Here is a 26,917-nt window from a genome sequence, read left to right on the forward strand (position 1 = left end):
GCGAACAATCGGCCGTTCTGGTGTTGGCCAACAAAAATTTTAATGCCTGCACGACAGATTCTGTTCGGCCGAAAATGCGCTGTCGGCTGTCGGAAGCATCATACTAACAAGCCTACAATCGGCCGATCGGTCGTCGGCCGAATATTTACGGCCGAAGATCGGTACGTGTGTACGAGGCATTATAGTGTGTATGGCCCATTAAGCTGGCCATACATGTTCAACTTTTGTTGTACAATTTTCTGGTAGATCTACCACAAACCACATAATGTGAGGTCAAAGCTAAAAAAACACATTCACTTGTATCTAATTAGGCAGGCCTTTGTACTACATACTTGAAGGTAAATTTCAAGAAAATTGGACAGAAAATTGTAAGAAAATTGGAACATGTATGGCCAGCCTTAAGCCTCGTACACACGTACCGATTGTCGGCCGTAAATATTCGGCCGACGACCGATCGGCCGATTGTAGGCTTGTTAGTATGATGCTTCCGACAGCCGACATCGCATTTTCGGCCGAACAGAATCTGTCGTGCAGGCATTAAAATTTTTGTTGGCCAACACCAGAACGGCCGATTGTTCGCCAGTCAGTACAGAATTCGGCCGACAATCAGCAGATTTGCAAGACTGAGCATGCTCAGAAAAGAAAAAACACACGGAAAGTTAACCATCACATGACATCACTTCTGCAGTCGTCTGTTGTTGGCCGACAAAATTCGTGTGCAGTCTTTTGCAGTTTTCAACAGACAGGACAGCCCTGGACAAAAGACGGCCGATCGGTCGGCCGACGATCAGTACGTGTGTACGAGGCATTAGTCTAAATGAAAAAGCCACTTTGTGCTCATGCTGAGATTATTGAAAGCATTTCTTATGTGTGTTGACTTGTAAGAAACTTTGATCATGGATGGCCAGCCAAACACTCATTCATTAGTGAACTGGTGATTTTGGTTTAGGAACCAACAGACCCAATTAATTACTTTGCTGGGCGTTTCCTATACTGGGTGGGTGTAGTTTAACCAAGGTTATATAAAGGGATGTATGAGATCATATCATTTGGCCTGTGGAAGGGCCACAGGTCTTTATGTCCGAATTTGCTTTTGGGGTGGGGGTTTGCTGGCATGCCTAAAGATCCATATTGCAGTAAGTGTATTCTGTTGGATGAATATTTTTCATGCTCTAACTGTTTGGTATAGTTTTTGCAAAGTGTGTCTTTATGTACTCTATACATGTTTTTTTTTTTATTTTCATGCCTCTGTGTAGCTGTATGTTCTACTGATTTGATGGTATTTAAATGAAAAGGCAGGCTCATGCAAACAATTAACATAAAAGTATGTTGGGTATGTTTTATGCTTAATACTAAGGTGTCTACAACTTATTTTGCTTGACTTTTGGATATTGTAAGCTCTATCTATCCATCATATGTTGTATCTTTGCACTGTAATTTGAATAAAAATTACTTGATTTGGGGTTTTTTTTTGGGGGGGGGGGGGGCATTGCACATTTCACATTTCACATGCTTGCTTGAGTGATTACTGATGTTTTATACATGTTCAATAAAGCTTATTCATTTGTACACAGCTCCTGTTTTTTTGTTTTCTTTTCTTCATATTTGTCTAGATGTAATTCAGATATCTTTTGTGTCTGTTGAATGTAATCCATTTCTTGTATTTTTTGTGTGTGTGCAATGGCAGTACAGTATGAACTTGGGTAGGGTTTCTCCATTTACTCCAGCAATGTGTGTGTGTGTGTGTGTGTGTGTGTGTGTGTGGGGGGGTGGTGTGTGTGTGTGTGGGGGGGGTGGTGTGTGTGTGGGGGGGTGGTGTGTGTGTGTGTGGGGGGGGGTGGTGTGTGTGTGGGGGGGGTGGTGTGTGTGTGTGTGGGGGGGGGTGGTGTGTGTGTGTGTGTGTGTGTGTGTGGGGGGGGTGGTGTGTGTGTGTGTGTGTGTGTGTGTGTGGGGGGGGTGGTGTGTGTGTGTGTGTGTGTGTGTGTGTGTGGGGGGGTGGTGTGTGTGTGTGTGTGTGTGTGTGTGGGGGGTGGTGTGTGTGTGTGTGTGTGGGGGGTGGTGTGTGTGTGTGTGTGTGTGTGTGTGGGGGGTGGTGTGTGTGTGTGTGTGTGTGTGTGGGGGGGGTGGTGTGTGTGTGTGTGTGTGTGTGGGGGGGGGTGGTGTGTGTGTGTGTGTGTGTGTGTGTGTGTGTGTGGGGGGGGGTGGTGTGTGTGTGTGTGTGTGTGTGTGTGTGTGTGGGGGGGGGGGGGGTGGTGTGTGTGTGTGTGTGGGGGGGGGGGGGGGGTGGTGTGTGTGTGTGTGTGTGGGGGGGTGGTGTGTGTGTGTGTGTGGGGGGGGGTGGTGTGTGTGTGTGTGTGGGGGGGGGTGGTGTGTGTGTGTGTGTGGGGGGTGGTGTGTGTGTGGGGGGTGGTGTGTGTGGGGGGTGGTGTGTGTGTGGGGGGGGGGTGGTGTGTGGGGGGTGGTGTGTGTGTGGGGGGGGTGGTGTGTGTGTGTGTGTGTGTGTGGGGGGGGTGGTGTGTGTGTGTGTGTGTGTGTGTGTGTGGGGGGGGTGGTGTGTGTGTGTGTGTGTGTGGGGGGGGTGGTGTGTGTGTGTGTGTGTGTGGGGGGGGTGGTGTGTGTGTGTGTGTGTGTGTGTGTGTGTGTGTGTGTGTGTGTGTGTGTGTGTGTGTGTGTGGGGGGGTGGTGTGTGTGTGTGTGTGTGGGGGGTGGTGTGTGTGTGTGTGTGTGGGGGGTGGTGTGTGTGTGTGTGTGTGTGTGGGGGGGGTGTGTGTGTGTGTGTGTGTGTGGGGGGGGGGGTGTGTGTGTGTGTGGGGGGGGGGGTGTGTGTGTGTGTGTGTGGGGGGGGTGTGTGTGTGTGTGTGGGGGGGTGTGTGTGTGGGGGTGGTGTGTGGGGGTGGTGTGTGTGTGTGGGGGGGTGGTGTGTGTGTGGGGGTGGTGTGTGGGGGTGGTGTGTGTGTGTGTGTGTGGGGGTGGTGTGTGTGTGTGTGTGGGGGTGGTGTGTGTGTGTGTGTGGGGGGGTGGTGTGTGTGGGGGTGGTGTGTGTGTGTGTGTGTGTGTGTGTGTGGGGGTGGTGTGTGTGTGTGTGGGGGTGGTGTGTGTGTGTGTGTGTGTGTGTGTGTGTGGGGGTGGTGTGTGTGTGGGGGGGTGGTGTGTGTGTGTGTGTGGGGGGGGGGGTGGTGTGTGTGTGGGGGGGGGTGGTGTGTGTGTGTGGGCTAAATTGTAAGAAAAAATTAAAGTGTTTATGTATATATTTAGCTAAAAATATATAAATTAAGGAATAATACAAAATTCCCATTCAGTCGCTGTGGATGAATGTAACCAAAACATTTAATAAAAAAATCACTAAAAATGATTACTAAATAAAAGATTGCTACAGCGCTCACTCACCTTTTTAGTTGGCTTAGGTCAGTGATGAACCTTGGCAACACAGGTGTTTTGTAACATTTCCCATGATGCTCACCTACACTGCAGAGTACATGAGCATTTTGGGAAATGTAGGGCAAAAACATCTTGGGGGGGGGGGGGGGGTTAAGGGTTACCATCACTGGCCTAGGTAAAACATTTCCAATACATTTTAGTTGTCTGTGTGCGCCATTTTTAAAATAAAGCAAAATCTCTTTACAATAAATTGCAAATGGCACATTGGCGTTCGCCCTGGACCAGAAATGACACCAAATTGGCTTGCACACATTCCAGCAAGTGGTCACAATCAACTGGCTAATCATGGTGAGGGCCACTTTCAGCTGTGAAGAAATGGCATTCATATGCAAAGTAAAGGCCCGTACACACGTACCGATCGTCGGCATACAAACGTCGGTGGACGAAGGATCTGCCGATTGTACGCGTGTTAGTATGGTGCCTCCGACAGATGTCTGCGCACAATCCGCGGACAAAAGTCTTTCGTGCAAACATGAAAATATTTGTATGCCGACACCAGAACGGACGATTGTTCGCCTGTCAGTACACAATTCGGCCGACAGACCGCAGATTTGCAAGACTGGGCATGCTCAGAAAATAGAAAACACAGGGAAAGTTAACCATTACATGACATCACTTCTGCAGTCGGCGGACAAAATTCTTGTGCTGTCCTTGTGCTGTCTTTGCACTTTTCAGCAGACACCGACATCCCGGGGAGAAAAGAGGAACATTTGTAAGCCGACCATCGGTACGTGTGTACGGGGCTTTAGTGTGTGTGTGTGTGTGTGGGGGGGGGGGGTCTGTGCTTGTAATCAGAGCATTGATTACCAGTGCAGACCCTTGGGGGATGCCACTAGAGCCACCAGGGATGCCCACCCATGCCACCATTGATGCCAATCAGTGCTCAGGGAACCTGTTAGTGCCCTCCTCATCAGTGCTGCCCATCATTACCATCTTTCAGTGCTGCCCACCAGTGCCAATCATTGCCCATCAGTGCCACCTATCAATGCCCATCAATGCTGCATATCAGTGCCACCTATCTATCTATCTATCTATCTATCTATCAGTGCTGCATATTAGTGTCTCATCAGTGCCTGCCAGCGCAGCCTCATCAATGCTCGTCAGTGCAACAAAAAACATATTGATTTACCAAATTTTATTACATAAACAAAAACACATTATTTTAGGGGTCAAACATTTAGGTCTTCTTTTTGCCAATAGAAAAAAAACCTTGCAGTGATCAAATACCACCAAAAGAAAGCACTATTTTTTATGAAAATACTGTCATACATTTGTGTTAGGTACAGGGTTGCATGACCGCACAATTGTCATTCAAAATGCAACAGTATAAAAAGCTGAAAATTGGCCTGGGCAGGAAGGGGTGTAACTGCCCTGTAAGGAAGTGGTTAACTATTGAAACATGGGAATAAATATTCCAGGGGTAATGATGCTCAGCTCAATGGTTTAGTGGCTAGTGTTCCTGGCTATAAACACTGAGAGCATGAGTTCAAATCCCAAGTGTGCCATCACCTTCTTAAATTTTAGACAGCTATAAATAAATACTGAAACTTGGCAAATGCATAATTGCACCCTGCACATATGCATGTTTGTTTCTTGAATATACAAGGCCATTGACATGCAATTTTAGGTGATGTAGCCAATGTATTACTATGTGGCCAAAAAAAAATTATGGCACACAGGGTGTTATCATGGTTGGGCCTTGAACTCATGACCTAGCAATCTTTAGCTGTGAGCTTAGCCCACTACACCAAAGTGCTGAATACAATCAGATATGCCTGAAAGTTTCAGATGAATAAAGAATGAAGACTGCTAATTAGACAGCTGTGTAGTCTGCTATTAGAAAATCTAAAGGTTAAAACACATAAGATACATAACTATACCTTAAAATTAAGATAAACCATAATAAATGACATTGCTGTGTAATAGTGATTCAGAATAGACAAATTTCCTTTTATGAAAAACACAAAGGGAATTTGGCTAACTCCAAACTCAAATTCAGCCTAAGTTAACTCCAAACCCGAATTCAGTCTAAGTTAACTCCAACTCCGAATTCATTAAAGCATCTAGTTGATGGTTTAACTCCAGCCACTTACCTAATTAGGATGCAATGAGTTTAGGCTGGAGTTATTTCTGGAGAAGTGAGCAGCTCTACTCCAAACTTATACTGAATTAGGCCCAGAGTGAGGTGAAGAGGAAAAGCAAGCTGGTATGATTTTTTTTTTTTTTTTAAAAGCATTTTTTTTTTTCCAGACAAGGAGGAGACTTGGAAAAAAGTTTACAATGTAGCATTTAAAAGAATTTACGTTTTTCTTATTTTAGTTCTTAAAACCCGTTCCACAGGTACTATAATCATAGTAGAACAGCATAATAAGCCTAATACTTACCGCTCTGAGTAAAGAGAACTGCATGGTTGTATATGTCAGGTGCTAGGAGGAGGAATCCTGGAAGTGGCAATGCATGCTGGCAGAGTGAAGGAAAAACAAAATTGTTAACTAGATTCTGGACCCAAAAATACATTTATACAAATATAGCAAATTAGCTTACAAACATGACAAAGTATGGAGTGCGTATATTTATTATATATATATATATATATATATATATATACACACACATACATACACACACACACATATACATACATATTATATATATATATATATATATATATACACACACACATATACACACACACACACACACACACACACACACACACACACACATTCACTGATCAAAATTATTAACGCAACACTTTTGTTTTTGCCCCCATTTTTCATGAGCTGAACTCAAAGATCTAAGACTTTTTCTATGTACACAAAAGGCCCATTTCTCTCAAATATTGTTAACAAATCTGTCTAAATCTGTGTTCATGAGCACTTCCATTTTGCTGAGATAATCCACCCACCTCACAGGTGTGGCATTTCAAAATGCTGATTAGAAAGCATGATTAATGCACAGGTGTGCCTTAGGCTGGTCACAATAAAAAGCCACTCTAAAATGTGCAGTTTTATCACACAGCACAATGCCACACGTCGCAAGTTTTAAGGGAGCGTGCAATCGGCATCCTGACTGCAGAAATGTCCACCAGCACTGTTGCCCGTGAATTGAATGTTCATTTCTCTACCATAAACTGTCTCCAAAAGGCATTTCATAGAATTTGGCAGTACATCCAACCGGCCTCACAACCGCAGACCACGTGTATTCACGCTAGCCCAGGACCTCCACATCCAGCATCTTCACCTCCAAGATAGTCTGAGACCAGCTACCCGGACAGCTGCTGCAACAATCGGTTTGCATAACCAAAGAATTTCTGCACAAACTGTCAGAAGCCATCTCAGGGAAGCTCATCTACATGCTCCTCGTCCTCATCGGGGTCTCGACCTGACTGCAGTTCGTCGTTGTAACCGACTTGAGTGGGCAAATGCGCACATTCAAGGGCATCTGGCACTTTGGAGAGGTGTTCTCTTCATGGATGAATCCCGGTTTTCAGTGTACAGGGCAGATGGCAGACAGAATGTGGCATTGTGTGGGTGACCGGTTTGCTGAGGTCAACATTGCGGATCAAGTGGCCCATGGTGGCGGTTATGGTATGTTATGGACACTGAACACAGGTGTATTTTATTGATGGCATTTTTAATGCACAGAGATACCATGAAGAGATCCTGAGGCTCATTGTTGTGCCATTCATCCACGACCATCACCTCATGTTGAAGCATGATAATGCACGGCCCCATGTTGTAAGGATCTGTACACAATTCCTGGAAGCTGAAAACATCCCAGTACTTGCATGGCCAGCATACTCATCGGATTTGCCACCCATTGGTGCTCTGGATTGGCGTATACGACAGCATGTTCCAGGTCCTGCCAATATCCAGCAACTTTGCACAGTCATTGAAGAGGAGTTGCGCTGCGTGAGGCAAATGGTGGTCACACCAGATACTGACTGGTTTTTGGACACCCCCAATACAGTAAAACTGCACATTTCAGAGTGGCTTTTATTGTGGCCAGCCTAAGGCACACCTGTGCAATAATCATGCTGTCTAATCAGCATCTTAATATGCCACACCTGTGAGGTGGTTGGATTATCTCGGCAAAGGAGAAGTGCTCACTAACGCAGATATTTTTTTTACATGGAATAGTTCATTAAGGTTTACAGCTCTGGCCGTTATATCAAATAAAAATCATTAAAGCCGATCTCTATGTTTTAGTAAAGTTTAAATAGTTCATTTGGGCCAAGCTGGTCCAAACAAACTCTTTCCTTCACTAACAGATACAGTGACGGTGTTTGTTGTAGAAATAATGTTGTGGACGGCCAGCAGGACAGGAACTCCCAGAAAAAAAAAAAAAAAAGTCAGCAGGTGGAGAACGTAAAAATTTCTGCCTCGGGCAATCAGGAGGCTTTGTATTTTCTGAATGAATTCAAATCCTCCTCTGAATGGCTGAGCACCAGTCTAACTTGATTTTGTTCCAGGAACAGGACAGGAAGTTGACGTCCCACTGCTGGAATAAAGCGCTGTATACTGTACTGAGCTGAAGTTACATACAATTTATACAACACACACAGTCACTGCATCTGTTAGTATAGCAAACAGTTTGTTTTGACCACTTTGGACCAAACTATGTAAACTTCACCAAAACATGGAGATCAACTTTAAGAAAGCAAAGAATAAAGTTGTTAAATGAAATGTTAATGGAACGCTTATACTAAAGTTCATAACCCTGACACATAATGTGCTTCTAGCTTTTTCCATGGTTGCCTATCATGCAGACACACAGTCTGTACGCACCTATCTGGGGGTACGAACAGAAATGATCACTCACTACACAAATAGATATACTTATTTTGTAAAAAAAAAAAAACCTGAGCCCACAAAGGGTCCGATTGAGTTTCTGATGCGGTTTAAAACCCAAGGATGATTATTAGAAATAGAAAATACTTAAAAAAAAAAAAAAAGACCGCTTTTTACCTCTAATGTTCTTGCTGGTCCGTCATTAAAGTACATTTAAATATCTATTTTTTTTTCCATTTTGGATTAATTAGGGAAGGTTAAAACCGCTGCAAGTTTTTTCCCATACGTGTCCATTAGAGAGATTCCCTTCACTTCCTGTTCTGTGGACCCAAGGAAATGAGAGGATGTGTGTCTTTTCAATGAAAGCGGTCACAGAAACTGTCCCTATTTGAAGAATTCTCCTCTATTCCTGTTGTGTTATCTATAAATTTTGGATTTACCCTCATTTACATTACTGGTGACAAGGATGATCAGAACAATTATTGAGTGAACCTGCCTAACAGGGACACAGACAATAATAAAAGTTATTTATAACTTATTTACTTATAATCCCAAACATTATACTTTTTTAATGTCACACAGTATTTGCGCAGCGCCTTTGCAAACGCATTTTTTTTTTGGGGAAAAAGTACACGAATGAATTAAAAAAAAAAAAAAAAACCCGCAATAGTTACCCCAATTTTTTGGTATCATGTGAAAGATGATGTTACCCTGAGTAAATAGATACCCAAGATGTCATGCTTTAAAATTGCACAAGTTCACGGAATGGCAACAAGTACGGTAGTTAAACTCCATAGGCCATGCTTTAAATGTCTTTCCAGATTACCTGTTGTAGAGTTACAGAGCAGGCCTTGTGTTATTATTGGTCTCACTCTAACGTTCGTGGCAATACCTCACGCGTGGTTCGAATACCTTTAACATATGCGTGCACGGCTTATGTATGTATTCGCTTCTGCTCGCAAGCACTGAGGGATGAAGTGCTTTGAATTTTTTTTTAATTATTATTTTACTTTATTTTTACACTGTCCCTTTATTTTTTATCACTTTTATTCCTATTACAAGGAATGCAAGTATCCCTTGTAATAGAAATAAGGGTGACAGGTCCCCTGGGATCAAAATGACCCCAGATCTCTTCTTTAACTTCATAAATTATTATTTTTTTTCCAGCCTGGACCGGTGGCCATAGTCAAAGAGTATTAATTCTTTGATCACCTATGGGTGCTCGAGAAACAAAGGCAAGCTGACTGCAGAAAAAAAAAAAAAAAAAAAGGGGGATTTTTGACTTACCGTAAAATCCATTTCTCAGATGTTCATTGAAGGACACAGCTCCTGATCTTCTTAACCATTGGGTTATACTGCCCTCTACAGGAGTAGGACATTAGGCAGAAGAAAACTCTGACTATGCCTATTGGCAGTCCCAGGGGGTATACTCCCTCTCTCTGCAATAGGTACTCAGTTTTGTTACAAGCAGTGTCAGAGGAATTATAACTCTACAGAGGGGTCGGTGCGGTGTTCGTCAATGAACATCAGAGAAATGGATTTTACGGTAAGTAAAAAATCCCATTTTCTCTCTTGTTCATTGACTGACACAGCTCCTGATCTTTTTAACCATTGGGACGTCCCAAAGCAGTGTTAAACGTGAGGGGTGAGAACAGAAAAAAATTCCAAGGCTAAACAGCAGCCAACCAGGCAACAGGAGCTCAACCAAAACAGCTGGAGCCCACTTGAAAAAAGTACAGTGCGCCTTGACAAGAAAAGGAGGAACCTGATCCCTGAAGGAATAGGCCTGAATCACCGACTGTCTGATCCATCTGGAAATGGCTGCAGAGGAAGCGGACAACCCTTTCTGAGGCCCATCCTTAAGCACAAATAGGGAGTCCAACTTCCTAAAAAGACTGTAGCTGCCAGGTACACCCTAATTACCCGAACCACATCCAAAGCATGCAAGGCAATTTCCTTACAATGTTTTGACCTGGGACACAGGGGAGGCAACAAAATGTCTTCATTCAAAAATAAAATCAGAGAAAAGCTTTGGAAGGCACGGCCGACAGACGAAGAACCACCTTATCTCTGTGAATCACCAAGTAAGGTGAACTAAAGGGATAATGCCGCCAGTTCCGACACCCTGCACGCAGAGGTGATAGCCACCAAAAAAGCCACCTTCTTAGACAGCGTAAGCAAGGGAATCTCCTGAAGCTTCTCAAAGGGAGGCTTCTGGAGGACCGAAAACACCAAGTTGAGGTCCCAAGGCGGCAATGGAGACCGCACGAACGAACCAAAATGTCGAACACCCTGTAGAAAGGTATGCATTGGGGAGTGTGTGGCCAAGGGCCGTTGGAAGAAGACCACCAAAGCCTACACCTGGCCCTTGATGGTACTTAAGACTTAATTTCTGTTCAACTCCCCATTGAAGGAAGGTCAAGATCCGAGAACCGAGAAGGAGCGAGGATGAACCACAAGAGACCCACACTATGCGATGTACGTCTTCCACGTACGATGGTAGATCTTCTTGGAAGTAGATTTCCTAGCTTTTAACAGCATTGGAAACCCCAATTCAGACAAACCCCTATCCTTCAGCACCTGGCTTTCAAGAGCCAAGCCGTCAAAGCCAGCGAATGTAAAGCAGGATGGAAGAATGGCCCTTGGGAGAGCAGATCCTCCCCGAGAGGAAGCTTCTAAGGAACGTCGGCGACCAGCTGCACCAGATCGGCGTACCAGGTCCGGCGAGGCCAGTCCAGGGCCACTGAGATGACCGGATCCCTTCTGCCTCTATCCTGCGTAGAAGTCTTGGCAGAAGCTTGAGAGGAGGGAAGGCATAAAGCAGGAAGATACTGACCCCACGGGCCACCAATGGGTCTGTGGCATCCGCCAGAGGATCCCGTGACCGTTCAATGAACCTTTGCACCTTTCTGTTGAGCCGAGATGCCAACAGATCCACCTCAGGGGTACCCCTCCGGAGACACAACTGATGAAACACCTCCGGATGAAGAAACCATTACACCTGCTCCAATGCCTGCCGGGAAAGTGTACAGCAAAAAAAGGGCTGGAATGAAACGGTCTGCCCATCTGAGAATGCCAGCTACCTCTAGAGCCACTTCTTGTACCCCCCCTTGGTGATTGATATAAGCCACAGCTGTGGCATTGTCCGATTGAATGAACACTGGATATCCTTGGAGACGATCCCTGGTGACCACCGCCCAATACAAGGAAAGGAAGGATTTCCAGTGTTCATTCAATTGGACAATGCCACAGCTGTGGCTTATATCAATCACCAAGGGGGTACAAGAAGTGTCCTGGTGGCTCTAGAGGTAGCTGGCATTCTCAGATGGGCAGAACGTTTCATTCCAGCCCTTTTTCGCTGGACACTTTCCCGGCAGGCATTGGAGCAGGGGTAATGGTCTTTCATCCGGAGGCGTTTCATCAGTTGTGGCAAGAAAATCCCCCTGATGCAGGGAAGCCACCACTGTACGAATGGACTCCATTCTAAACTTCTGCACCCGCACAAAGTCGTTCAGCGCCTTGAGGTCCAGAATTGGACGCACTTTGCCTTCTTTCCTGAGGACTGTACACAAGTTTGAGTAAAACCCCTGAAAACTTTCCGAAGTCGGAACCAGGACAATCACCTTTTGAAGTAAAAGGTCTTGCACCGCCCCAAAAAGAGCCCGTAAGCGGACCGGGGACACGTTGGAAGGAAGAACATTACCGGAGAGTAAAAACAAAACTCGATCTTGTAGCCGGACTGTATGACCTTATGGACCCACTTTTCTTGTACCAGGGAAGTCCACGATTCCTGGAAATAGCGAAGGCGTCCTCCACCCCAGATACGGGTGAGGGCGCACCTTCATGCTGAAGGGGGTTTGTCCACAGGTCTGGAGCAGCCTGTTCTTGACTTGTCAGACCAAGTTAGCTTGGATCCTCGAGAGGAGGCCCCTGAAGGGCTTTGATCCCTTGTCCCTAGGGGACGAAAAAACTTCTTATGAGCCAAGGAGGAGGGCCTACGTCTACAACAAGGGCCCTTGCCCTTCGTAGCCTGCAGAAGAAAGGTACTCTTCCCCCCCGTGAGACCTTTAATGAGGTCATCCAGGGTAGCATCAAACAGGCGATCTCCTTGAAAGGGAAGAGCCTTTTTAGAAGTCTGGTTCATAGACTAGCATTTGAGCCAAAAGACACGCCGAAGAATCACTGCCGAAACTGAGCCAAACCACTAGGGGAGCCGCATCCAAAGAGGCATCCCAGATTAACTGCAGCCTCCGGACCAGCTGGTCCGTCAGCTCAGCAAAGGCAGGGGGGAGCTACTCCCCCCTCCATGTCACGGCTCAAAAGCTTAGCCCATTCGGTCAGAGTCTGCAACACCAGGGCAATGGTGAATATCGGCCTCAGTGCCGAACCAGCCAGGGTGTACATATTGCGGGCCACAGCCTCTGCCTTCCTGTCAGCTGGGTCCTTAAAAGCCCGGGGACTCTTCAACCAGAATCATGGTTGCCTTGTTTAATCTGTAAACCGGAGGGTTCCACTTAAGAAGTGGAACAGTCCACTTCTTAAGATGGGACTCCTCATAGGGGTATCGCCTACCAAATCGCTTAGAGACCCCGAGGAGACGCTTTGGTCATCCCCACTCTTTAGTGACAATTCTGCTCAAAATAGGTGGGAAAAGGGAACACCTTTGCCACTCTGGATGGCTTGAGGGCTTGAGTGCCAAAGAGAACCTGTCCGTCGCAGCTGCATCCTCTATCTTCAGGGTCTCACGCACAGATACAACCAGTCTGTCCCCTAGAGCCTTTTCGTGTGCGGTTGCTGAAGTGAAGGAATCCTCCTCACTATCTGAGGACTCAGGGTGCGTGGTCACAGACCCGGTAGGGTGACCCACGTCCGCAGTGGCTGAATCAGATTCAGGATCTGAGGAGACCAATGAGGCGCTTTTTGCCAGCCCGTCGCCCAAAAGCCACCTCCACCCGGGACACAAAGGACTCCAGGACCGTCATCAGTGCATCAATGGATGGATAGATGGGACCCGGAGGGCCCCGCAGCCTCAGAGAATGGATCAGGTGGGGAGATGTGCTCCAAAGACTCAATGAGTCACCAGGGGGACTGCATAAAAAAAGTGTAAAACACTGCTAAAGGGCAACCTCCACCACTCTGGCAGCACCACCTGCTTGCCAGTCACAGAACACCAATCAATCCTCAGCAGAGAATGAGAAGACCCCACCAGACTCACCATCCTCCAGAAACCAGGCACCGCAGCCACCAGGATACTCTGCACGAGTGGTGATTAGGAAATGAAAGGATCCAGGAGTCAGCACCAGGGGATGAGAAGGGGCTCCCACCGCCGAAAACGCCACCCACAATGCTCCACAGACATGGCCGCCACTGTTTTCTATGGCAAACCACTGCAAAATGGCCGGCGGACTACACTAACATGGCCGCCGTGCATTGCAGCACAAGGCTACAAGAAAATGGTGGCCCTGCATGGCACACCGAGGCTCACAGGGACCCAGGAGGAATCCCTAGGCCCCAAGGACAGGCTCAGGCAGTACAGGGGCCCTAGCAGGAACCCCCACCAGGTACAGCCCCCCCCCGCACAGTAGATCATCCGGTCGCAGGCGGCGCACCCCCCCAGGCCAGCATAGTACCCTACCCCCACCCCAGGTGGTGAGCCAGACCACCCACACAGCCCCAGCATAAGTGGAGGGGGGGGGGGGTAGGATGGGGGGGCAGATGAGGGGGGTGCCTGAGGGGAAGAAGGGGAACCCTGGGGTCCGACCGTCCCATGGAGGGGCCCACGTCCACCCCAAAACCCCCCAGGGGGAGGCTACTCACCATACCAGGAACCAGGCAGGGCACCTCTCCAGATACAACCTCCTCGCCATCCAAATGGGGGAGCTGTCGGCCAGGAGGAACGATGCGACTCGGGCCGAGACCCGGTTGTATGCGACCTCGTGAAACGTTTAACTCGCAGGCCAGCCCCCGTCCAGTGGGGCTATGTCGCGGCTGACCTAGAGCGAAGCTGAGGCACTCGCTGGCCAGACTGGGGTGACCACTGGATCTAGATTATCCAGCCGCCACCCAGTCCGGCAGTTTATTGCAGATCTCACAAAAAAACAACAGGAGAAAAAAAATTCTATCTAAAAAAAAAAATTGCCAGGACCAGAAATCCCAGCAAGGAACTAGGTCCTTACTCTTGACTAGGCAGAAAAAAAACTGAGCATCTAAAGCAGAGAGAGTATACCCCCTTGGATTGCCCATAGGTGTAGCCAGACTATTTTTCAGTCTAGTGTCCTACTCCTATAGGGGAAGGATAACCCAATATTTAAGAAGATCAGGAGCGGTGTCCCTGTCAATGAAAAAAAAAAAAAAAAAGAGAAAAACAGTAATGGGGTTATGGCGAAAATCTTCATGAATAATCCTGGTAAACCACTTGCCGACCACAATAGGAATATATTCCTTGCAGTCTACAAGTGGTTATCTTACCTACTATACTTCTCTAATCAACTAATTTCTGCTGGGAAAATTTTCAGCACAAAATGACACAGCTTGATGTTGAGGAACATTATTCTGAAATTTATAGATGCACCTTTTCACAGATTGGTGACCCGTTGCCAATCTTTGTTTCTCTGACTCACTATGACCAATCATGTTACTGAACTGTTGCCAATTAACCCTATTAGTAGCAAAATGTTCTTCCAGCTCTTCCTGGTTAGTACCACTTACTTTGCAAGCTTTTTAGTACCGTCACTGCAATTTCAAATTTATCTTAGGTTTTTCTTAAAATATTACAAATATTCTTAGTTTACACATTTCTATTTTCGATTATGAACAAAATACGGCTTTGGGAGATTTGCTATTTATTGCAATCTGTTTTTATGTAGATTTTACACAACACCCTAACTTTTTTTGGAACTGGGGTTGCATTTAGGAGGTAATAACTCCAGGGGTAGTTGATCCAGGGAATATCCAATTGCCTTATGGAGGGGGATCAAGCAGGAATTTTTTTCCCCCACTATAGCAAACTGGATCTTGCTTCATTGTTTTTTTTTTTTTTTTTTTTATTTTGTTGTAGGCAGAGGACTATTCTTAACCTGATTAACTATGCTCCAGTTTTGACCTCCCATTAATTTAAAAAGGGCCATCAAACGCACAAAAAGTAATGCAAGCAATCATGTAGTGTAGCACGAAAGGAGGAATCTGTTATGTGGCAAACTTGTCTTCCAATGTCCATCCATAGCCCATTGTCAGCTCACTCTATAATGTGGAAATGCCTTAACCTTAATGATTTTTTTTTATCTACCAACTGTAATGCACCCCCAGCATTTTCTCAAAATAGCAGGAGCAATTTAATCTTCTGTCTTTGATCAACACAAAGGTTAAAGGTTTTCATGGTCTAAGATTTGGGTATCTTCTAGTTTCGCTAGCCAAGAAGATTGGATACATTTAAACAAGGTATATTTAAATTTATACGTAAAATGTCACGCTAGTTTTAGCAATCCAAAGTCCATGTGAAATACCTTACATTATAAAATAATGCTTCCTTAGAATGTTTTCCATATTCCTTATAGAGTGTTTCCTGAAAGATTCCCATTCGGGCTGACACCAGAAGGGCAAAGGTCAAAGCAGCAATACCTGTGAGACACAGCAGACACACATTCATCAAGGAAAGTCCAAAATGCCTCCATTAGCTCACAATTCTAACAAGTATGCATGCTTTACTAAGTGACATCATTTACTAAATGTTACTTAATCCATCAAAAAAGAAGCGTAATAGGGTGTTTAATGTGACGTTTTAAACCTAAATGACAGTTTTATTGCTATGGTCTACTTTCCTTCCACCTCGTTTTAATTTTAAATTCCATAAGCAGAAAAGAGATGTTTTCCAGGCACACGTCAAGTAATCTTAGTGCAAAGAATGGCTCTGAATCCTAATTCTTATTTTACCATGTACAAAAGGTACAGTACAGACAAATCATGAGTTGCTTTCATTTATTAATTTGAATAAAAATATGTTGACATTTTTGAAGTATCTGGATGGAAAAAATGCTCATTTCCATGCAAAGGTCTTTGCCTTTGATTCCTATTACTATGTACATTTTTTAAAATTTTCGATAGGTCAAAATTTAACTGTATCCAATGAGTATAGCAATTTCGACTTGTGATGTATGGACATTAAGACTCCGTTCACACTATGTCGGATGCAGCGCGACTTGCACGGACTTCATAAAATGAATGTCTATGCAAGTCGCTCCAGGTCGCCCCGAAGTAGTACAGGACCCTTTTTCTAAGTCGGAGCGACTTGTGTCGCTCCCATTAGAACCGTTCCTGTACTACACTATGGGATGCGACGGACTGCGACATGTCAGGCTGACCAAGTCGCGGTCCAAGTCGGATCAGTGTGAATGGGCTGTTACTGAAACAAACAAACCGAAAGTTACAAGTAACCTATTAAAACATCATTAATATACAAAACGTAATGGCATGAAAAAACTGAATTTTTGTAAAATCTTACCTGTAAAATTCCTTTCTCTGAGTCCTCAGACAGTCGCCGCCTCTTCATATTCGTCACATATGGGGTATTAGACTTTGCTCCGAAGGAGTAGCTAGGCAACAGAATATGTTAACAATAAAGCTTTAACATATCCCACCCTCAAGGGGTGGTCCCCTCAGTCAATACCCTCCTACTTCCTGCAACCATATCTCAGTTTTAGTGGAATAGCAGTAGAGTATACAATCAAACCCCAAAAGAGGGGCGGGGGCGGCGACTGTCGGAGGACTCAGAGAAAGGAATTTTACAGGTAAGATTTTACAAAAATTCCGTTTTCTCTTACGTCCTCCGACAGTCGCCGCCTCTTCATATTCGTCACATATGGGGACGTCCCAAAGCAGTGCAAACATGAGGGGTGGGAAACGCATTCGCGCCGAAAGGCAACGCAGTCTCCGCATCAAAGAAGGAACCTTATCAAAAGAAGGAACCAGCTGGGCAACAGCAAAAAACAAGTGCTCAACAGGAGCAACAACCCAGGAAAAGACAAAAAACCAGGGGATACAAAACTTATCCCAACAGCCAGGAGTCCCCAACAAGGGACCCTAGGGAACAGCCGCACTAAGAACCTTGCGGCCAAAGGAAGCATCCGCCGATGCCTGAACATCTACTTTGTAGAATTTTGTGAAAGTGTGCACGGTCGACCAAGTCGCCGCCTTACACACCTGGGCTACAGAAGCCCCATGACGACAGGCCCAAGACGTACTCAGAGATCTAGTCGAGTGCGCCTTCACAGGCACAGGGGGAACCTTCCCCTGCAAGGCATAGGCCTGTTCAATGGTCTGCCTGATCCATTTGGCGATGGTAGAGGCCGAAGCCGCCATGCCCTTCCGAGGACCCTCTGGAAGAACAAACAAGGAGTCCGTCTTTCGAAAAGACTCAGTCGACTTAAGGTAAACCCTTATCGCCCGAACAACATCCAGAGAGTGCAATCTCACCTCCTTCGGATGTTTAGGCTTCGTGCACAACGAAGGCAAGACAATATCCTCATTAAGATGGAAGTCCGAAACTCGTTTCGGAAGAAAAGAAGGATTAGGTCGCAAGACCACCTTATCCAAATGAATAACCAGGTACGGAGACTTGCAGGACAAAGCCGCCAGCTCCGACACTCTGCGAGCCGAAGTGATCGCCACCAAAAAGGCGACCTTTTTGGACAACATAGACAACGAGATCTCCCTGATCTGTTCAAAAGGAGCACGTTGTAACACAGATAGAACGAGATTCAAGTCCCAAGGGGGCAGAGGATCCCGCCTCGGGGGAACCAGATGCCGCACACCCTGAATAAAGGTGCCAACCAATGGGTTGGAAGCCACGGGACGTTGAAACAGAACGGCCAGAGCAGACACCTGACCCTTTATCGTAGCCAGCGCCAAACGCTGATCAACACCCGTTTGAAGGAAAGACAGCACACGGGACACCAAGTACGTGCGGGGTGAAAACCCCCTGGACTCACACCAGGCAAAATAGGCCTTCCAAGTACGGTAATAAACCTTCCCCGAGGAAGATTTCCTCGCATTGATTAAGGTATGGACGACCTCCGGAGAGAGACCCCTCTCCTTCAGGACCTCGGTCTCAACAGCCAGGCCGTCAAAGCCAGCGACTGTAAAGCAGGATGGTATATCGGTCCTTGAGACAGTAGATCGTCTCGAAGAGGCAGACGCCACGGGGCGTCGACCGCCAGATTCACGAGGTCTGCGTACCAGGACCGGCGAGGCCAGTCCGGTGCCACAAGAATCACCGTGCTGCGTTCCGAGTGTAACCTGCGAAGGAACCTGGACAGCAACTGAATCGGTGGAAACGCGTACATCAGCCTGTACTGATGCCACGGGGCCACTAACGCGTCCGACGCGTCTGCCCGAGGGTCGCGCGTCCTTGCCACGAACCTCTTCACCTTGTTGTTGAGGCGAGACGCGAACAGGTCCACATCTGGAAGACCCCACTTCACGCACAACGTCTGGAAGACAGCCGGATGGAGAGACCATTCCCCCTGATCCAGGGTCTGGCGACTCAGATAGTCCGCCTGCCAGTTCTCCACTCCCGGAATGTGAACCGCCGTTATCGCCGGGACATGAGTCTCGGCCCAAGACAGAATGTCGGCCACTTCTCGAGCCGCTCGGGCACTCTTGGTGCCCCCTTGGTGGTTGATGTAGGCCACCGCCGTGGCATTGTCCGTCTGCACCCGAACCGGGCAACCCTGCAGCCGGTCCGTCCAGCGATGAAGACAGAGACTTATCGCACGCAATTCCAGAATGTTGATCGGAAGGGAAGACTCCCCCTCCGACCAAGTCCCCTGAGCGGACAGAACGCCCAGAACTCCACCCCAGCCCGACAGGCTGGCATCCGTGGTGATTACCGTCCACGAGATCGGACGAAACGACTTGCCCCCGGACACCAACGGGGACTGGAGCCACCACAGAAGGTTTTCCCTGGTGCGAAGACTCAACGAGATCTGAAGATCCAGAGATTGAGGACGCCCGTCCCACCTGGACAGGATCTCCGCTTGGAGACCCCGCGTGTGAAACTGTGCGAAAGGAATCGCCTCGAAGGCCGAGACCATCAATCCCAGACATCTCATACACGTCCGCAGAGACGAGTTCGGAACGTCCCTGAGGGACCTGACTTCCTCCCGGAGAGTCCTGAGTTTGTCTTCCGGCAGGAAGACCTTCGCCTGCACCGAGTCCAGTATCATTCCCAGATAGGGGAGACGAACCGACGGACTCAGTGTCGACTTTGGAAAATTTATCGTCCAACCAAACTCCTGTAGAGTTTGCATCGTGACAGACAGGTCCTCCTCCAGACCCTGGCTGGTCGCAGACCGAACCAGAATGTCGTCCAGATACCCCAGGACAGAAACGCCCTGGGCCCTCAATAATGCCAGAACCGGTGCAAGCACCTTGGTGAAGACCCGCGGAGCCGAGGCGAGACCAAAGGGCAACGCCACGAACTGGTAGTGATCCTCCGCAATGGCAAATCGAAGGTATCTCTGATGACCCTCGAATATGGGGATGTGAAGGTACGCATCCTTCAAATCGATGGAGGCCATGAATTCCCCCGGAGCCAGGGCAGCCACCACCGACCGCAGGGATTCCATGCGGAACTTGCGAACCCGCACAGAGCGGTTCAGAGCCTTCAAGTCCAGAATCGGACGAACTTTGCCCTCCTTTCTGGGCACGGTGAACAGATTGGAATAAAACCCCCGAAACCTGTCCCGATGAGGCACCGGAACCACCACTCCCTGAGCCCTCAGGTCCCGCACCGCCAGGTGCAGGTCCCGCAAGCGCTCTGGAGACAGTTGAAGATTTGAGGGAAAAAATCTGCTCTCCGGCCGAGAGAGAAACTCGATCTTGTAACCAGATCGAACGATTTCCAGAACCCATCTGTCCCGCACACGGGCCAACCAGGGCTGAAGAAAACCGAGCAAGCGTCCCCCCACCCCAAAACTGGGTGAGGGCGCCCCTTCAGGCCGAACTGTTATGGGCTGCAGGTCCGGATTGGCCGGACTTCTGTTTACCAGACCAGGGCTTCTTCTGAGAGCCTTGACCTTTGAACGGTTTGCCCTTGTAGTGCGGCCGAAAGGCACGAAAGGACCCCTGAGGGGGCCGAAAATTAGCATGCTTCTTCCCAGAAGCCCCCTTAGCCTTGGGGAAATGGGGCAAGAGAGTGCTCTTACCCCCGGTGATCCCCTTAATCAACACATCCAAGGACTCCCCAAAAAGGCGAGACCCATCATAAGGCAGATTGGCTAAGGTCTTACGTCCACCGACCAACATTTCAACCAGACCAGGCGGCGAGACAACACCGCCACGCTGTGCACACGTGCAGCCAACGGAATCAGGTCCAGGTCCGCATCACACAGATACATGACACCCTGGTGGATCTGATCCACCATATCCAGGGTCGCCGGCGAGGCCGAGTCGGCCACTAGGACGCGCCTAAGCCTCTGCGTCCAACTTGCGATCGCCTGGGCCGCCATGAGAGAAGCAAACAGAGCCTTAAGCATAGAACCCGTAACAGAATAAGTATGACGGGCAAGAGACTCCAATCTCCTATCCGTGGCATCACGGAAAACAGGGGAACCCTCTGCAGGAATCGCAGTGGCTTTGTTCAAAACCGCAATTGCATGATCCACTGGTGGAGGCACACACCACCTTTCATCAGTGGCAGGCGAAAAAGGATAACGCAGCTTGAATTTACTCGGTACCGCAAAAGGCTTGCGCAGATCGCGCCATTGATCCTTAACAGCGCGCTGAAAATCAGCATTGCAGGGAAAAACCTGCGGCGTCCTGCGTTTCCTCTGCGTCCCATAAGCCGCCAAGGCAGCGGGGGGACACACTTCGTCCTGCAAACGCAGCGTTTGCTTAATGGAAGCAATCAACTTATCCATGATTGCAAGCTCTTCAGGCGAGCCAGGGGGAGAATTATCAACCCCCTCAACTTCAGCCTCCACCTCAGACCCCACTAGATCAAGAGAGGAGCGGGACCCCGATAAGGAGGCCCCTGCCAGAACAGCCCCATCACCTTCACCCTCAGAATCAGAGGAAAGAGCAACTCTGGGCCTTTTAGTAGATTGAGCAGCCACCAGCATTTGCACCTGAGCAGCAAGGCCAGCCACAATAGTGGCTAAATCCCCCCCTGGGGGGGAAACAGCGGTCCCCTGGCTTTCCACCAATACTGTAGGAAATTTGCCCTCCTGAGAATCCATTGCCCCTGTAATGCCAGACAACCAAGGGTTAACTGCCCCTTTTAAGCAAGCGCGGCAAGCGCAGCCCACCGCACCACACTCAAGCACAATGAGACCCCCACAGGGAATATGCAAACTGAACGCAGGCAATGGATAGCAAGAACAGAAGGATAAAACCTGAGGAGACCCTCGCCGCTGCTGCTGCCTCGATCGGTGTTCCAGGAAAGAGGAAGTGATGCTGCCAGGGCGCTTCTATGTAAGCCTATGGAGGCTACAAGAAAATGGCCGCCATGCATGTAAACCATGCGGCCGGAGCGGGTGTAGGCAAAATGGCGTCGTTTGGCGCCGAAACCGCCGCTCCACAGTGCATTAAAACACACATTACATTCCAATATCAGAATACATGTCAGATCGCCGCAGCGATCGCCGTATAGTGCCCAAACATGCCAAAAAAACATGCCCCACAGCACACAGCTTCTCACACCGACCAGTCTGACACACACAGTGTCATACAGCTCCTCCCCCCCCCTTGCAGCCCACAGCATGCAGCCGAGAGATAGGGAGACAAGCAGTGTGAATAGAGGCAGGTTACACAGTCCCAGACTGACACCCCCCCCAGACAGACAGGTCCCCACATAGATACACTTACCTCACATGGCGTGGGGGACCCGCACAGGCGAACAAGCCGCTGCACATGAGGCAGGGAGAGTCGCAATTCAAGACGCACAAAATGGGGGTTAAGAAACCGCACAGCGTCCAGTGAGGTAGCCACCTCACCAATCATCCCTGCACCGAACAGGGATGGGTCGTTCACTGTGCCAGGAGCGTTACCTGGCTGAACGCTCGATGGCAGACTGGGAAGCCACTGACCCACGACCTGCGACCAGGGGGATCAGCCCGAGACCCAGTCCGCATGATCCTCTTCGTCCGAAGAACTAACGCTGACAAAATAACAGCTAAATAAAGGTAGAGAGAAAAACTCAAACAAAATATTAAAAAGAAGAAAGAGTCTGGGACAGAAAGTCCCAGCACAGAGAGAGCCAGCCACTCCTGACAAGCTAGACATTAAAACTGAGATATGGTTGCAGGAAGTAGGAGGGTATTGACTGAGGGGACCACCCCTTGAGGGTGGGATATGTTAAAGCTTTATTGTTAACATATTCTGTTGCCTAGCTACTCCTTCGGAGCAAAGTCTAATACCCCATATGTGACGAATATGAAGAGGCGGCGACTGTCGGAGGACGTAAGAGAAACTGGATTTTTGTCTAACCGTAAAATCCTTTTCTCTGAGGTTCACTGACAGACACAGCTTCAATACTTCAGACCAGTGGGCTTAAGCTGCTCTCGCTTCAGGAGTAGGACTAGGCGGAAACCTTTCTGGTTATGTCCCTGGGGCAGTCCCAGAGGATATAATATCACTTCCTGCTGTAGGACTCCAGTTTGTAACAAGCAGTGTCAGAAGAACAAATAGCTCAACCCCAACAGAGGGGCGGGTGCTGTGTCTGTCAGTGAACCTCAGAGAAAAGGATTTTACATTTTCTCTTTCGTTCACTGACAAATAACTTCAATTCTTCAGACCAGTGGGATGTCCCCAACATACCCAACACAGCCGACCAGGTAACAAGAGCTCAAGTAGGAACAACTGGAGCTCATCACCAGAAAAAATTTTCACCCTCAAGAAGCATACCGTAGCCTGAAAAACTTTGCGGGAAAACGCCGCATACGAAGATGCAAGTGCATCCACCTTATACAATTTTGTGAATGGGTGTACAGACGACCACGTAGCCGCCTTGCACACCTGAACCACTGAAGCTTGGATGACGGAAGGCCCAGGAGGCAATAAGCGCCCTCGTAAAATGCGCTTTAACAGGGAAGGAGGAACCTGACCCTTAATAGAGTAGGCATGCACCACCGTTTGCCTGATCCACTTGGAAATGGTCGCAGCAGATACAGCCTGCCCCTTACCAGGTTGATTCATAAGAACAAACGGAGATTTCGTAATCGGTTCAGTCACCGCCGGGTAAACCCAAATCTCCTCTACCACATCTAAAGAATGTAAGACAATTTCCTTAGGATGTGTAGACTTAGGACATAGGGACAGTAGCACAATGTCTTCATTCAAATGAAGCCCCGAGACAACCTTAGAAAGGAACGCCTGACAGGATCGCAACACCACTTTTTTCCTATGAATCACCAAGTAAGGGGACCGACACGCAACGTGCGGAATTAATAGTTACTGAGAAAGCCACCTTCTGCGACAGAGTGAGCTGAGGAATTTCTCAAATATTTTCAAAGAGAGGCCTTTGAAGCAGACAGAACCAAATTGAGATCCCACGGAGGTACCAGGGATCGCACTGGAGGAGCCAGATGGCGAACTCCCTGCACAAAAGTGTGAACCAAGGACTTCACGCCAACTGCCTTTGGAAAAAAAATAGCCAAGGCAGAAATCTGGCCCTTGATGGTGCCCAGAGCCAGACGTTGATCTACACCCAATTGTAAAAGCTCCAACAGGCAAGACACAGAATAGGAGCGAGGAGAAAACCCCCCCGCGACTCACACCAAGTAATGTACACCTTCCAAGCTTGATGATTAAGCTTCCTGGAAGTAGATTTCCTAGCCTTCAACAGGAATCACAGACTCCGACAGCCCTCTGTCTTTCAGCACTTGGCTTTCAATAGCCACGCCATTAAAGCCAGCGACCGTTAAGGATGGAAGATTTGTCCCTGAGATTGAAGATCTTCCCTGAGAGAAAGTTTCCAAGGGACGGCTGCTACCAGCCTTACCAGGCCTGCGTACCAAGACTGGCGAGGCCAGTCTGGTGCCACCAGAATGACTGGAATTCCTTCTACCTCGTTTCTGCGTAGCACTCGGATTTACTCCTTTCCTCCAATACTACTTCTGTTCAAAGTATACTGACTCCCAAGGGGCCACCAGAGCGTCTGCAGCGTCAGCCAGAGGATCCCAAGACCTTGACACGAACCTCTGCACCTTCCTGTTGAGACAGAAAGCCAGCAGGTCCACATCGGTAATCCCCCACCGAAGACACAGTTGATGGAAAACCTCCGGGTGAAGAGACCATTGTCCTGGATCAAACATCTGCCAAGATAGTCCACTTGCCAATTCTCTACCCCCGGAATGTGCATAGCAGAAAGGGCTTGAAAATATTGTTCTGCCCACCTCAAGATGCAGGCCACTTCTCGGGCCGCCAGGGCACTCTTCGTGCCCCCTTAAAGATTGACATATGCCATAGCTGTAGCATTGTCCAATTGTATCCGCACAAGGCCTCTCTGCAGACGATCCGTCTATTGAGACAGACAGTCTGATCGCCCGAATTCCCAGGATGTTGATCGGCAACCTGGACTCTTCCCCAGAGTTCAGACACCTTGGGCTGAGCACACTCCCAAGGCACCTCCCCATCCGGACAGACTGGCATCCATGGTGATTACAGTCCAATACACGGGAATAAAAGATATTCCCCAGACGTAGAGCCAGGGAGCGGAGCCACCATAGGAGAGACTCCCTCAAACCCCAACTTAAAGTGGAGTTCCACCCTATTTTTATACTTACCTCCATCTTCTCGCTCCGGGTCACCTGAAAAAGAAATGGATAATCGCATATTTTTTTTTTTTTTTACTTACCTCGTAGCGAAGAAAATATACTTACCTTACTTCCTTCTTCCTCGGCCGCGGCCCGTCGTCACTTCCTGGCTCTGCAATGATTCCTGGGAGCTGGACGTCATAGCTCCCAGGAATCATTGCGCCTGCACCGGCCCCGACGTCAGTTCCGGGTCGCGCGCGTCATCCCCTTCTAAACAGCTTCTGGGCATGCCCAGAAGCTGTGGAGGGATGACGCGCGCGACCCGGAAGTGACGTCGGGGCCGGCGCAGAGCATCGTGGGACCAAAGAAGGCGGAAGACGACGCCGAAGAGGACGCGCTGGCTTCAAGCTGCCCACATCTGAGATGGCAGCGCTGGACAAGACGTTTGCAAGGTAAGTATTTGTCCTAACAGGTAAGTGCAACCCGGGACAGATCAGAGGCTAGCCATTGTGGAATGCACTAGCCCTGACTGTCCCGGGGGTATTAAAAAAAAAAAAAAAAAATCCAGGGTGGAACTCCGATTTAACAGAATCCTTGTTCCAATTATCAGAATCTCTCTTTGCAAAGATCTGGTGTGAAACTGCGCAAACGGAACCGCCTCCAAGGTGAAGACCATCAGACCCAGAGCTTGCATGCAAGTCCCGAGTAACGATTGATGATTGGACAACAGGAGCCAAACAGCATCCTGTATCTTCAGAAGTTTTATCTGAGGAAGAAACAACCGGGCTGATGCTGAATCCAGCTTCAGACCCAAGTAGACCAGCTTTGTGTATGGAGACAGAGCCGATTCATGAAAATTCAGTGTCCACCCAAACTCCTGCAGAGTTTGCATCATAACGCCCAAGTCGACCTCTAGAGCCGAGGAAGACTCTGCACGCAGAACCATAAAAACACATACATGTAAGTGCTAAAGTTCATCCAACAGAGTTATAAATAAAGGGATCAGTCCAAATAAAATTGCATGGAAAGTCCATATATAAAAGTCCAATATAGGTAGGCAATAACTGCACCAAGCAGCTCTTCTCAGGAGTGAGAAAAAAAAAAAACTCTGGAGAGGATAAAAGCACAGAAAAGCGCTCTAAGTGCAGAATGATTTAATGAGATATTAAAAGCAAACATAACAACTCACAAGAGCCAGAGGGTAAAAAAAGGCTTGTATCACAATACAGTCGGTTCTCCTCTTGGTGGTGCCGTCCATCCACATAAGGTAAAACATCAGGGGTAAACCGTCCGTCACAGGAAGAACAAAGCCGTCTGCCTCCTGTAGATATCCGGGTCCCAGGCAGAGCTGTAATGCGTAAGTGGAGATGGAGTGTAGTATGCGGCGTCACCAGGGAGTTTGAGGACACAACGCATTTTTTTTCTGCACGCAGAAGCAGATCGTCCAGGTAACCTAGTACCGCAATCCCCTTCTGCCATACCAAGGCCAACATTGGGGCCAAAACCTCTGAACACTCGAGGAGCTGAAGCGAGACCAAAAGGGTAACGCCACAAATTGAAAGTGCTCCTCACCCACGGCAAAACGAAGAAACCGCTGATGCCCGACATAAATTGGAATATGAAGGTAAGCGTCCTTGAGATAAATGGAAGCCAGCAGATCTCTTTGATGAAGGAAAGCTTCAACTGTGCGAATAGACTCCATCCGAAATTTCTGAACCAGCACAAAGTGGTTCAGAGCCTTGAGATCCAAGATCGGAGGATCCTTGCCTTCCTTCCTGGGAACTGTAAACAGATTTGAATAAAAACCTTGGAAACCTTCAGACTCAGGAACTGGCACAATAACTCCTTGTGCTAACAGGTCCTGCACTGCTCCGTAGAGGCCCTGTATCTGCTCTGGGGAAAGGCGTTAAGTTGGAAGGAAAGAACCTTGCCGGAGAC

General features: G+C 48.1%; 1 protein-coding gene across 1 annotated transcript in view; it reads right to left on the reverse strand.

Moving 5' to 3' along the window:
• SLC35B4 (solute carrier family 35 member B4) overlaps positions 1-26,917 on the reverse strand; it is a 74,063-nt gene that overhangs the window by 25,129 nt on the left and 22,017 nt on the right. The window contains exons 7-8 of the mRNA XM_082254341.1: positions 15,739-15,848; positions 5,823-5,898 (exon numbers count right to left, since the gene is read on the reverse strand). Of these exons, the coding sequence (XP_082110467.1) occupies positions 5,823-5,898; positions 15,739-15,848 (186 nt within the window). The remainder of the gene's footprint in view (positions 1-5,822; positions 5,899-15,738; positions 15,849-26,917) is intronic.

This window comes from Pelophylax lessonae (genome assembly GCF_965119305.1).
Source record: "Pelophylax lessonae genome assembly, chromosome: 4".
Taxonomy (NCBI): Eukaryota; Metazoa; Chordata; class Amphibia; order Anura; family Ranidae; genus Pelophylax; species Pelophylax lessonae.